This window comes from Anopheles bellator, chromosome 1 (genome assembly GCF_943735745.2).
Source record: "Anopheles bellator chromosome 1, idAnoBellAS_SP24_06.2, whole genome shotgun sequence".
Lineage (NCBI taxonomy): Eukaryota > Metazoa > Arthropoda > Insecta > Diptera > Culicidae > Anopheles > Anopheles bellator.
The window spans coordinates 36,382,351-36,396,657 of NC_071285.1; the positions used below are offsets into that span (position 1 = coordinate 36,382,351).

A 14,307-nucleotide genomic window follows, 5' to 3' on the forward strand; every position below is an offset into this window, starting at 1 on the left:
GTAACAAAACAACGGAGCAGAAAAAAGGACCATTGCCATCATAACCTACATGCACACATACAAACACAGCGCATTGCGTGGAGCAGAAATGAAAGTGTCGAGAAAAAAACACAATTTCCCGAACACACCCAGGCCACGGGGCCCCACCAACCATCTGACACAACGCGGCCCCATCGTCGTCATCGTGCCGCGCCGCGCTAAACGATGGATGGAACGGAATATATTATCAGTTTTGTTTTTATTCGCATGTTTATTTATTCGTTTCTGTTCGCACACGGGCCTTGGCGCCGGTGTATTGGTGGTGGTGAGGTGTGCGAGCGAGCATCTGTTTTTCCGCCGTTGCCTATCATGCGCACGTCGCGATTATGTGTTTTTTTCCTCGCTTTTAGTTTTTTCCCTTTTTGATCCGAGCCAAAGTGTGCCGTGGCAAAGGGCGCCCACATTGCGCCACATCATTCATCTGACAGCAGCACCGGCTGCGTGTGTGCGTGTCGCTAGACGAGCGACGCTTGTATGCGTGAGTCAATTGGGTGTTGTTTTTTATGCTCGCTTCTCTCTCTCTCTCCCCGGGTGTGTTTCTCTCTCGTACTCTCTCTCTACGATTCGGGTGATAAAATTTATCTCCACACGATGAGCGCGGGGTTTTATTGTTTTTGGTTTTTCATAAATTGAGACCAAAAAATTAAACAAGAATTGGCGTAGAGAATGCGTTGGCTCTCTTTCCGAAAAGGGGACACCAAAGGAATCACCATGAGAGATGAAAAGGACGAAAGAGAGTTCGCGTGTAAGGAACTTTTGGAATGGATGTTAGAAATGGGACCATCGCACAAGTGTCCTTACGAAAAGAGCGCGCACTGAGTGAGGATGGCTTGCCCGGGAGCGAGAGGAAAAAAGAGAACAAAGGCGTCAGCGATACCGAACTTGCCGCCATCCCGATAAGATAACAAACCTTTTGCTTTTCATCACGCTCCCCCAGAGAGAGAGAGAGAGAGTGAGCGGAACCGACCCCGTTCGGTGGAACAAAAACTAGGATCAGCAAAAAAGGAAGCAAAGGAAGAGCGATGAATTTGGTTAAAAATGAATAGCGGAAAACACATTCCGTTTGCCGGCCACCGCATGGCCGACGGTTGTTGTTTTTTTTTTCGCTGTCATTCGAGCGAATGGCCAGCGAGTGTGTCTGTGTGCGTGCGAGAATTATCGAGCTCTCTCGAGGTTTGTTGTTTACGGTGAAAGACAGATCGCGACGAGATACGCCGCCACGGGCCGGAGCGATGGAGAGTTGGCGGCGGCCAACCCGAATGGAATGTGGCTACGAGTGGGTGATGCTGCTGTTCTAGATTTTCGTTTCCGCGAGGAAAAGAGACACCACACACGGACTCGTTGCGACACCAACATTCGTGCGCGGAGTTGATCTTCTCCTTTTTTTTAGATCTTCGGTGACAACCGCGCACTTTCTATTGCTGCCAGTGTGACGTCCGACATGGCGACAAGCAAAACATTCGTTCAACGATCGTCCCAAGGTGGGCCGGTTGGGGTTTGTTCCCTTTTTTGCCACCCTCTCATCCCAACACATTTGCATTGGTGTTGGTTGCAGTTTGGTTGCTGGAGGCGATAGAAAAAAACTGGGGAAACACTCGGTGAGGCGCTTCTCCTCCCGATGGCAAATAGTAATAGAAGACGGGGCACTCCTGCGCCGCACCGGACCGTGTTGTCGGTTAAGCGCTAGTCGCGAGGGCCCTCTGTGTTTGCATTGGCACTTCAAGGCCTCGCCGGGCCTATGCGCCGCGCGGCCGGAGCTAGTTACACTTTACGGTTTACTATTTCATTGCTGTGTTTGCCTTAGTGTGCCGGCGCCGTCGAGAAAAACGAGGGGCCCGGTCGAGCGAAACACTTCGTCTTCATTTATCGAAACGATGAGACTAACTCCACGGTTGGCTCCACTAATAGGGAATTCCAACGTCAATGTAATGGACGGTGAAGGATGAGATACTCTTGACACTCTTGGGGAACCGTGGCTTCCGTTTATGCGAAATGGCATTTCGTACTTTTGAACTTGCGATTCCATTGAACCTCGGCTAATGTTTCTTAATCATTTCTCGTTCCAGACGCTCTGCAAATTATTAGTCGCGCAACACACGCTGGAGTCTGCTCCAAAGTCACCACACCCCGCCTGTGTGGATGTGGATTACCATTTTAGTCAATCGAAGCCATTCAATCAGTTAGTCAAATCATTAGTCAACACCCCCGCCCCACCCCCCGTATAGAAAGACGACCAGTCTGTTAAGGAACTACTTAAGCAAGGATTGCATAGCTAATCGGAAACGGAAACCAAAACGTAACGCGTAAGCCGAGTAGTAACGAGCAAGTGCCGAGACAACGTACCGAAAATCATGGATACCAAAGCGACGTCCAACGCGGGCCCCACGGCAACGCACCTCCCGTCGGCCACTTACCCGGCGACCTCTCCGTACGCGAAGGCGGGCCGTTCTTCGCATCAGTATTTTAGTTTAAGATGGAACAACTATCAGTCGAACATGACGTCCGTGTTTCACGAGCTGCTCGAGTCGCAGTCGTTCGTCGACGTGACGCTGGCCTGTGAATATAATTCACTGAAGGCGCACAAGGTACGACCGAACGCCTGGTGTCACCTCGATCCGTCGCTCTAACCCGAATCACTCTCCCCTCAACAGGTGGTTTTGTCTGCATGTTCGGCGTATTTTCAAAAAATACTGCTCGACAACCCGTGCAAACATCCCACGATCATCCTGCCGGCGGACATCTGTTTCTCCGATCTGCAGTTCATCATAGAGTTCGTGTATCGCGGCGAGATCGACGTGTCGGAGGCGGAACTGCAGGTGAGTGGTTAGAGTGTGCCGTTTGGGCGACACTTGTTGCTTGTTGCTAAAGATTGATTAAACAAACATTAGGGACGAATCATACGTCGGCCAGAGTTACGCCAGCTTCCGGGGGCGTAAGCGAAAGTGAGAGCGAGACTGAGTGAGAGTGGGACTAAAAATCAGTCATTAAACAATAGTCAGCGCGAAAACGGCGGATCGTAATATTTCATTGACCCGTATTAAACCGTTCATGAATGTGCTTTGCGAATGCACCGCAAGCCAAAAGAGCAACGCGCGGAACTTGTATTTTCGTGCTCCGATTGCAACAGCGAAGCATTGCTCCGCGCTAGAGAGCGAGAGGGCGCCAAGCAGGGGTCCCTTTCTTTGGTGTTCTGACTAGGACCTCGATATCAGTCGCCTGACATCCAGTCCTTTCAGGATAAAATTAAAAAGAGTCACTTTTCGTACTTCAACCGTGCGGAGTGTCGGAACGGCCCTTCCCTTATCCCACAGACCCGTTGTGCTTGCGAAACGTAGGCAAACAGCGTTGAGCCCCGCTCGCAGTGCTTGTTGTTTTCGGGGCCACGGAACACCTGGTGGAAACATGTGTAGCGCTCTAGAAGCGATCGAGCTTTTCGAGGCACAACAAACTTCCTTGATGAGCTTGAGTTGGTGGTTCGAAACTTAGCTTCAGCGCGCTCGATAGGTGGCGCTGCAGGCCATCGTCTCAAGCAACGTGAAAAGTTTCATCGGTCTTGATTTCGGATGAAATCATTTCACGTGCATCCTTGCGAAGAATGCGAACGTATGTGTCAATTAATTGGAAATAACTACCAAATGGATCATTACGACACCAATCTATCATTCGAGTCGGAACGTCCTGTTTACATCAAAATGTTTCCTGCTAGCTTTACAAGATATTCGGCAGGCCAAGCATTATTATTGTCCTTCGATGGTGGCCACCCGCCCGCAGCGTGTGTCTCACACACCGATGGCGGGCGCCATGCGCCTCATTGAGTTAAGGTTCGAGTAGCTCGCATTTTTTTTTATTCCGTTCTCTCGAATTCTTTTTTCCCCTCGTTTGTATAATTTTTATCGACCCGCGCACCCATACACCGACGCCGGCCGCCGGCTATTTCTCGCGCGCAGGCAAATGCGCGCTCTTTCGTCCCTTTCCGGGGGGCCACGCTCTTGCCGTCTCTGTTCCACGGCACGGCCCACGATGGTGGCACCCAAGGGGGGGCGGCGGGTGACCACTGGATTTTTAATTCGCCATTGTTATGTACTTGACGCGCTCTGGTTTCTTTTTTTCCCATCGGCCGCGTACATACGCCCTCCATCACAACACCACTTCTGGTCTAGTTAATGTTGGGTGTTTTTTTTTCTCTCGTTTCGCTTTTCATTGGAGTTCCCATTTATGCTGGCGCTGGCGTGAGCTTTTTTAATCTTTTATTTACAGAGTATTTGCATTGAAAATAGCAAAAAGAATACCAATATATCCCATCATCCGTGCACGGTGTGTAAAAAAGCTGCACGACGGACGGCACGGTGTTGTGAATGCAGCCAGTGAACGGTGAAAAAAAGGCACACAAAAAAGTCGGACGGAAAATGAATAAATAAATACTCGAGCCCCGGACATTATATATGATTTCGCAGCCAATAGCTGCCACCGGTTTGGGTGCTGCTGCCATTGGGTGCTGCCCGGGAGCAGGATGGCCATCGAGGGGAGGCTAGCAAATCGGGCTCTACCCCCCCACCCGAAAAGACATGACCTGGGAGGGCAAGCGGAACGCGGGGCACCCAATTCGCACCGCTTTTCATGTGTAACAACAGCCCACTTCTCGATCCGGAGGTGCATTACTGGACGTGAGGAATGGAGAGAACTGGTCGAAATTAAAATTATTTTAATAGTACGATAACGAAAAGTGCTCTATTTGGAGCCTTTACACGGTAACAGTATCTTTGTGGACCAAGGCCTCGAATTTTTAAAAGGCTCAGCGTAGTCCATTCCCTGTTGCTGGCCTCAACAAGAATTACCCGAATCCAGCAGCGCAGGTGTGTGGTGGCAGGAACAGGATCGGCCGCGTTGCGTTGTCCCATAAATCTGCCCACCGCAAATTCTCGCTTCCAAAGTTCTATTCGCCCATTAAAAATTCGTACTACGTCTGCTGTCTCCGGACACACCCGGCGGGTGGCGTCCGCCGTGCAGCGGTATAATGAAGGTGTCATTGACATCCAGCAACGCCGAGTGGCACAAGTCAGGGGTTCCCGCATGCCATAACGAATAAAATCGGCCAAAATATCCGACGACGGTCAGAATAACAAACTCCACTCACAAACCCCCCGCCCGGTTCGCCGCGTTGTTTGCGCCCGGAAGACACGAACGTCGATCGGGCTTCGACGCAACAACAAATCTTCAGCTCCATGCGGTTTCTAGTGCCACGCGCGCCTGTGTATGTGAGACTCCTGGGGTCTCGGGGCCCCACCATGCGTTGTTGTGTTTGTGTGGTTGTTGATTCGCGACACGCCGCCTCGCGTACTATATACGCAGCAGCAGCGCGGTTGGTCCCGTAGAGCAGATGTTTCTTCGAATCTCCAGGCCGCTTCTCTTATGCTGCAAATCCTTCCATAATGTTGTAATTTTTCTGCGACCAGTCCCTATAGTGACTAATGACAGACAGATAACTAATGATTAACCCACACGCCGACGCCGATTTCAGGCGTCTGATCAATCACTGCTGCTGCTGCTGCTGGGGGAGTGAATCCAGGTCGAATCCCCGGGATCCTGGTCCTGGTCCATTCCAGGAGCTGCTATCGATAACCGATGTCGCAAATAGGCGGGCTCGTCTCCCCTGGACTGGGGGGTTCCTCATTACACTCGCTGGGCGATTTGCCACGAAGAAAACCAATGGAGCGCAGCTCGACGGGGCACAATGGGGCACGAGGGGGCTTTCTATCTTCTATCACCCTCGCCGTTGGTTTTTTTTTGTTATCGTCCACTTCTTTAATTGTTGTGCTGCACTTGACTCACACTTCAGCCACCGCCCGAGCAGAGTGTTGGCACCGGCTCCAGTCAACCGGCGCATAGCTGGTGCTAACCCGCTAGCGCGTGTTGTGCGTCGTTATTTATTTGATCAAAGCAATCGGGGCGCCGCAGACAGTCAGCAGCATACCGATGCATTATCATCATCGCAGTCAGCTAGACGAGGGAGAGAAAACGGGAGAGAATAAAAATCGGAAGACAAGAAAAATTCTCGCACATTATGTGGTGGTAAATAAGGTTTCTTGATCGCGTCAAGTCCTGCTGTCCGGGGAGACGTCTCCTGCTCGAAATGCGTTCGAGCAGTCGCCCGGTTGACTGACTGATGGTGATTGAGCGGAGTGTGTTGCACATGTGTGTGTGCATGTTGCGGTTGGATGCGCACGCTCCCTCTCTCTCTCTCTCACCATTGTGGTCACGCTCGCTCGTGGTTTCGTCGAAAAGCTCACATGGCGACCAGCGAGATGCTGCACACGTGTACGTGTGTTTGTGTAGGATTACTTCCCCTACTCGGCGGGGAAGGTGCATCATGGGCCGCTCTCGCTCTCGCTCTTTGTGACTCTATCTCTTTCACTCACCACCGGTGGCATTCCATTCATCGAATTCGCTGCACTTCCGCTGCTGCCAGAGAGATGAAGAAATGTAGCGAAATGTGGCATAATGGACTTGGTGGCTGCGCTGGACTTGATAACGCACGACGATTGCCGGTTGCCGCTACTCGACCGGGCAGCTGCTCGAATCGGAATGCCCGCGGATGATGCGAGCTGCTCGAAAGTCTTCGTCGGGCCGCGTCTACGGTGGCCCGCTGGTGCATTGTACGTTTGACCACGTTTCACAGTAGAGGCTCCGTTCCCGGCGTCCGGCGACGATCAGGTTCTCGCAATCAATTCATTTCGCCAATTCGCACTCCAGAGAAAGGAAAAAGAGAGAGGGATAGCCAGTGTGTCTGTGAATTGATTCCACGGGTTTGTTTCGATCCAACAGGAATCGAAGTCCTTGCTTCCAAGTAGAATATTTTGCTGCTGCTTCATCGATTCCGATAAGAATATAGGGCAACCGCCGTCCTGAGATACTCTCGATGTTGGCATCAATTGAAAGATTTCACATCACAGCATCGCTGGTCATGTGACTCATTTTTTGCGGGGGTCCCATCTTGGGTTGAACTGTTTTTTGGAGTTCCAGACACAAAGTTAAGTTAGGTTAGGCTGGGCTGGGACTAGGCTTTAGCTCGCGTCGCGCCGACTTTGGTCAGGTAAGATGTGTTGAGGATCGAGAACTAAGGGTGTCCGGGTTCGAAAGTCTCCAGAGTTTGCGTCGAGTGCAGAGTTTGTGGAACGTCATCTGTCAAGTGCACCGCGGACTTCCGGAGCCTGTGCAAATCCTCACTACGCGTGTGCCGGTGCGTGCTGATCGCGAAAGAGGGACTCTCTCTCTCTCTGGTGATCTCGCTCCCCGATCGGTGGCCGGATTTTTTGGCCAGCCCTTCCGTGTGTTCGTGTAGAGCCGCCCCGTACGGCAGGCACGATCGCGTCAAGGTGTTTGTGAGTGTGCCACCTGGCGGCCTGGCAGGTGCGAGAAGCGAAAACTATTGTGCTCCTCCGTCGTGTGGTGTGTGATCCGGTGCCGGTGAAGGCCCCCTCTCTGAACCAATCGTAAAGAAAGCTAGTTCCCGGTGACGTCTTACTGCAAAACCCAATCGTACATCGTGCAAGGTAAATAATAATAAAACAACTGCCATCATAATGTAGTAGCTCCCACTAAGACCCCACAATAATAACTCAACCCATAAGCTCGAGCGTGATTGTCGAATTCAAAATGGCGATCTTGTGCGCCGGGACGCGCCGAACGTGATCAAACCCAGCATAAAACTTTTGGGAACCCCCAACCACCAGTCCGCCACCGGTTGCCGTAGTCCCGAAACCCTGCTCAATGTATGTGTGCGCGTCGAGAATCGTCAGCAGCAGCTTGTCGCTGCGCACCTCCCGTGCCCCTTGAGAATCTGTGATTCCGTCTCTTGCCCTCTCTCTTTCTCATTTGGCTCCTGCTGGCCGGTCTTGCCAGCTCGATCACGTTTCGGTCTTCAGCGTCTTTTGGAGCTTTTTTTTCTCAAGTTTGGAGCAACACTTTCGTTCCTTCATCGCGTGTCCCGCAGTGTTGTTCACGTTTCGTGCAAACCCCCGTGTTTCGCGACACGCCAGACACAAAAAGGCACACACAACCGGACCTTAAAAAAATGCTATAGATGGCTTCCTGACCTGTCTGGACTTCAAGGCCCAGGGGATCGTGTCCAGGTAGCAAAACCCAGCACACCCAGCCATTGATGGCGGTCGGGGACGGATTTTAAACGGTCCTTCCGCGAGGGCTTCCCAGGTACAGACATCAGCCTGAGGTTTTGGTCAACAGCGGTCACATCGAAAATGAAGAATTTTTGGAACCTAAGATGTTCTGTGGGCGAAGGTGCGTTGTCTCCAACTCTGGCTGGCTGGGGGGGACTCTTGATGAGGTCGGGCGGGCGAAAGAGCGAAACAGACAGATAGGAGTAGGTTTGCTGGGGCTCGTGATGTGTCCGCCTGCACTTGTCAAGCTTGGCTGCTGCCTGGCTGGCTTTCTGGTCCGTCTCCAGCGTGTGCTCTAAGAGTCCGGGCTACCGTGTATGTTGGGCTTGACCGGACCGCAGGTAAGAAGGGGCCTCTTCTCGCGAGCTTCTTCCCATTTCTGGCTTCGCTCGGGTACACCTGAACAACGGGGTCCAGACTTTTCCCGACTAGTGCGTAGAACTGTCTGTGTGTCTGTGTGTAGAAAGCGGCACGAAAAGTGCAATCGAGTGCCGTGGTTGAGTTGAGCTGGCCAATACACGCACACACACCCATCCGCAACATCGGTAGGTCGGCCGTGAAGGAGACAGGTACCGGAGCTCTGGTCGATGTCGGTGGCCGCCGCCGCCGAGCATATGGTACGACGGTGGCCAGGTTGCCGCTGCCGTGCCTTCTTCGAAAGCCACCTCATCTTTCGATCCGATCCCCGATCAGCCAATCAGCGGCGCAGGTGTTTTCCACTTGCCCGACCCGCTGCAGCTGAGCCAGGCAGGCAGGTAGGTTGGTTATGTTCCAATTGCTGGTGCCCAGGGTTCACCCTGGGGGCCACGGTCGACCGGTGCCATAAAACAATATTTGACTTACACCCGAGAAAGGGGTCGGCCAGAAATCAACCGATTTCGCCCAATTCCGGCTCGATTTGTGTTGCAAAGCACGGAGCCGACTTTTTTGGGGGTTGTAGAGACAACGTTCCGTTTGAAGTTTTGAGGTGCTTTCAAGCGTAAAACTCTCACCACAACGAGGAGGGAATTTTGGGCGAAGTAAAAGTTTTATTTTTAGTTAATTTCTTGTTGATTTTTTTTGTGGGGCACATACGAAGAATTGGAACATCATCCATCCATTGTGCCATCAGATGAAGCATGGTTCCGGTAGAACCACGCGCTGCACTTCACGACGACGACGTTTCCATACTTTCGCTCTCGCTCGAAGCGCTTCTTCTGGGGCGGCGAATTTAATGTTATGAATGAACCTCTCGACGTGTAGCGACCGGTAGCCGGTGGTAGACAAATCGATAAAACCAAGCATGGAAAAGGATCTTGCGATAATGCTGCTCTTCCGCGGGCACAACACAGACCTCAAGAAAGCGCAGAGCGAAAACGGAACAAGAGCCGTGGCGCGAACGGTGGCGTGGCTGCCACCATAAATGCACACACAGTGAGTCACATCTGCGACCGCGAAACGCTGTGGGGGAAGGATAGAAAACCCGGCCACAAGAGGAGCATACATTTTCAATCTTTTCGCGGGACCATCGCCGACAGCTTCTGCTCGTCGTCGAAAGATTTTGTTTTGCTTGCCTTATTTCTTTTCGCTGCCCCTACACGTTCTCGGTGCTGACGAAAGCTGCAGCAGCAAGTGTGCAACGCGGGCAACGAAACGCCCTAAGGAGGTCACATAATCGTAAAACCGTAATAAACGTAATCGCCCGTTGCCTTGTGCCTGTGCACAGGATCGGTGCTTAAAGAAACATGCCGATAGGGGTAAAGCCATCGCCTGAAGGTGTGCTGCCGATCGCTGACAACACGCTGCATACAACATAAATCACTTGTCCCATAAACGCGGCGTAACCGACAAAATACAGTGGATCGATCGGGGGAGGCCCAACGGCTATTGGTTCTTGGAGCAGTAAGTGTTTATTTTTATTGTCTCTGGTCACAAACCCTGTCATTGGTAAAAGTGTTTAAATTTAATTCCCACATCGAAAGTGTTCGCACCATTTGAAAACTTAGCTCCCTTCACAATTGGACCATCGGGGTGGTTTGGATCGGAATCCTTTTCGGCAACGGCCAACTCTCCACTTCGTCAACATAGACAGTGCAACAGTCCCACGGGAGGCCTTCCCAGGGAACACATCTGGGAACGCAGCCGCCGCAATCGCAAGAGACCCAAGGTCTCTCGCGCGAGCAGCAACGCCACCAACATTCACTTACGGCCGGCGAAGAAGAGGACAAACAATAAATAAAACTATCCGCCGGTCGGAGATACACACGCATACACGCAACCGAAGCTATGGCGTGCCCGGAACCACCCGGCTGACGCACAGCAGCAGCGGCCGCGCGCGAGGTTGTTGCGTTGCCGGCAAGGTTCAAGGTCTAAATATTCAAAGCCATCAACGGTCGCTACTCTTTGCTATGCTCGTTCCACGCCACGCGGCCACAGACGGCAGTTGTTGTGTGGACTGGCCTTACCTCGTCTCCTGCGTCCGCGGGGACCAGTTCTTCGCGCGCCCGGCGTTTCGCGAAGTTGTGGTGGCCGCCAGGAGGACGTGCACACACGGTAGCATACGAAAGACACGTCTTCGGTCGGTCGGCTGGTCGTGTGGCCAGAGTTTTGGCAAACGGCGGCGGCGGCGGGCAATGAACGGCGGGAACGGAAATGGGCTCTCGCTCTCTCTCGCGCGAGGCTCGTGAATTCGCGCACAAAGCGGACGCGTGTTGACAGCGGTGGCCGATGACGCTTCACGTCCGCCGGAACTCTCGACTCCGATGCCGGCGGCAGCGTGCGTAATGCTGCGTTGTTGCTGGTACCTCACGTCTTTATCACTTGGTCGCCGCTGGGCCGATTGTAATTCATTCTTGGTTGCTGGGCTGTGCGGAGGGGGGCTGGCCGGCCGGCCAGCAGCTGGGAGTCGAGTTTGCTAGCGGAAGGATCTGTGAGCGACACTGACGGGTTCGCCGAACGCGAGCGAATGAGGATCGATGATCGTTTCCTCGCATTATCTGTTTGGTCGCTACGTGCTTGTAATTGCTTTAGCTATCTATCTAAGTGCGTTTTGTTCTACTTTCCTTCATTTAAAGAGTGTTTGTTTTGCTTTCCTGATTTCCATTCAATTTTCTTAATTTCTTTCGTTTATGTTATTCGTTCGTATCGTTTATGTTTAGTTTATTTTACTTCCGATTTACATTGTTTTTGAACCATAATTGCGAAAGTTGATTGCAGTTACTAACCGGCATCGTTTATTTTAGCAATAGAGAAGTTCTTCACATTTTTTTTAAACCGCTTACCATTTACAAACAATGTCTTTTAATCAATTCGCGAGAAATGGGATATTTTAAATCGGTGTTAAAAATTGTCTATTACTGCTGTGGCCACAACATATCGGGAACTCGAAAAATACTCTATTATTCTACGAATTGTATGTTATTACCATTAACATAATCCCTATTCTATGCAATACATCGATGTAAACATTTGTTTTAATTTTCGAAATGGATCGAAAAGTTCCTTTCAGGAATAGTCTTCAACAAATTCGACTACGAAGGTTGTTTAAAATTTTTTGCGACATTTGAATTTCCGCGGGCTGTGTATATCCGATTTCCGCGATTTTTGTTTATGGTGTTGGGTTGCTACACATGTCAGTGACTTATGGTGAAAAGTTCGGCCGGCTTTGAATAATTAGTAAATTTTTTACAGCCGGTTTGCTTGGACAAGATTTGCCTCATCGTCGATGCGGTCTTTATCTCCTAAATCGTAGAGTAGCGTTGTTCCTTCATGGGTCTTTTCAGTTTCCGCAACAAAAGAAAGCCACAGGGGGGCCGTTCTAGAGAATTACCGTATTCTCTAGAACGGCATCATTGGACATCATTAGAGTGTTGTGTTGATCATAAAATCGCGCCGAAACAACGATGCGTGAGCAAGGGTGCGACAGTCAATTTTCGGTTTCCCACAAAGCCGGGTGTTTGTGGCGGATTGTCTCGCGTAAATTGCGCATAACGTTGCAGGTAATATTAGTTATTGACCGTTCTATCTTCTGGCAACAACTCATGATGCACCACACCCCAGCAAACGAAAAAAAACTGAAACGCAAAACCTTTACATTCGACCGAACTTGGCTCTTAGTCGTTCACATCTTCTCGGCAACAGTCAACATTTCTAATGCGTCCGCGCTTTTAATGTCGTTTTTCAGACAAAATTTGATCATGATTCTCTGCCATCCATTTTTTGGAATAGAGAAAAATCGACGATGAGCCAAAACTTGTCCAAGCAAAATAGTTGTCAATAATTGACTAGTTACTCAAAATGGCCGAACTTTTCACCATAAGTCACTAATATTTGTAGCAACCTAACACCACAAAAAATTCGAAAATCGGATGTTCGTAACCTGGGAAAATTGAAATGTCGCAAAAATTTTTGAACAGCCCTCGTATTGACTGTAAAAGTTGAGGAGTCTCTTCAGTTAAGCGAATAACCAGTAGTCACGAAATGATCACGAAAAGGGGTACAAAGACACCACAAGAAATTTGAACCAAGAATTGTTTTTTCAACACTGGTTCCTGTTATTTTTTGGCCACGGTGGCATATTCTTTTAGTGGCTAATATTGAACTCAAATTGCGATCGATAGTAGACAGCAGTCACTTTCAGTATTGACCATTTTTTATGATCGATTTTAGACTCCGATCGGTCCATTCTGGTTCAGATGCTGGCTAATCCTTCAACTGCCGACCCGTCACACCCTGTCTTGGACTCTGGGGTCAGAGTTTGACCGGACGGGACGGCAGGGGTCATCGAAAGCCCGGGATTCGCATTTTCGCGATCATTCCAAACCCGAGAGCCTCGCTGCCGAGAGCCATTAATGATCGTCCCCCATCCCCCCCCCGTCCATTGGCGCCGTGGCGCAATCGCCTGAGCGGGTTTTCGCTACTTCTACGGCAACCTCGCGGGGCCTAATAACCCTCGGGGGCCGTTGGCGTCTTCCGGTTCAATAAACTTTTGCTGCCGAATGTGCGGTGGGCTCGTCGTGTGATTTGGGTGGTTCATTGGCAGTCGTCGCTGGTGTTTGTGTGCGTGGTGCTGGAGATTCGTTGCTTCGCGTTTAGACCATTAGATTCCCAGAGAGTGGCGGCGAGGTGCGAATCCGTGCGCAGGCTTCTTCTTGGACTTCTAGGTGGCAAAGAAGGTGCTGCTGCTTTGGGCTGAGGTTTTATGATTTCCATTTTTAAGCTGTCAAGTCACATATTGGGATCGTACTTTAGGAAACTGTTAATTGAATTGAACGTTGCCATTCCGAGCAGGTTATACTACAAACAGTAATGGATCTCCTTGCGTTGAAAATATGTACCTCATATCGTTGGCCAGTGCTGTTCGCGCAGGCGTGCGCTTATGTAAGCTGGTAGGATTATAAACTACAGCCTAGCAACGGATTTCGATCCTTGTTGTTTTTTCTGACCCCTTTCTTCGTTTCCAAAACAAAAAGGAAACACAATGGGAAGCCTCCTGAAAGAAAACAACACAATGGGAAGCCCCGATTGCCCGCTCTTGATTCACGTAAAGTGTCAAGCAGGAGTTGGTCAATTTCGGTGTTTTTCATCTCGATCGGGCTTTTATAAGATGAAAGCGAAAAGAATGTTCGGGCAGACAAAGGTTTTTTAACTTACCTACTTAACTTTAACTAATTGACTTTCTTTCAATTGTCGAATGTTTAAGCTTTGCCTCTTGGTTATTGATGTGGTTCTTCCTGGGTTCTCTTGTTGGTCTATTTTTGTTTGGTTCTGATTTTGATTGTTCAATAAATGTCATAGGTTGTTTTTTGGGTTAAAATGTAACTAGTTTTATAATCATCTAAAAATGTCGAGTTTTGTTCCTGATAAAGTGTTTTCGCAGGGAGTACTTTTTCCTTACATCAATATGAAGAAAACTGCTACCGAAGGTCATCGTATTGTAATGGAAGTTTATGGTGAACGTCTTCTTACTGGGAGAACGTGTCAGATGTTTGCGCGGTTTAAAATTGATGATTTTGGCTTGCAAGACCAAGAGCGACCTGAACAGTCACAAAAGGTTGATGATGAAGAATTGGCAGCATTGTTCGATCGGGATGCATGTCAGATGCAAAAAGAACTT

The 14,307-nt window shown here is 50.1% G+C and overlaps 1 protein-coding gene across 1 annotated transcript in view; it reads left to right on the forward strand.

Annotated features, from left to right (window-relative positions):
• The first annotated feature begins 2,390 nt into the window (after positions 1–2,390).
• Positions 2,391–14,307, forward strand: part of LOC131205499 (AF4/FMR2 family member lilli) — a 57,218-nt gene continuing 45,301 nt past the window's right edge. Inside the window, exons 1-2 of the mRNA XM_058197618.1 lie at positions 2,391–2,624; positions 2,691–2,855. Coding sequence (XP_058053601.1) covers positions 2,391–2,624; positions 2,691–2,855 — 399 coding nt within the window. The remainder of the gene's footprint in view (positions 2,625–2,690; positions 2,856–14,307) is intronic.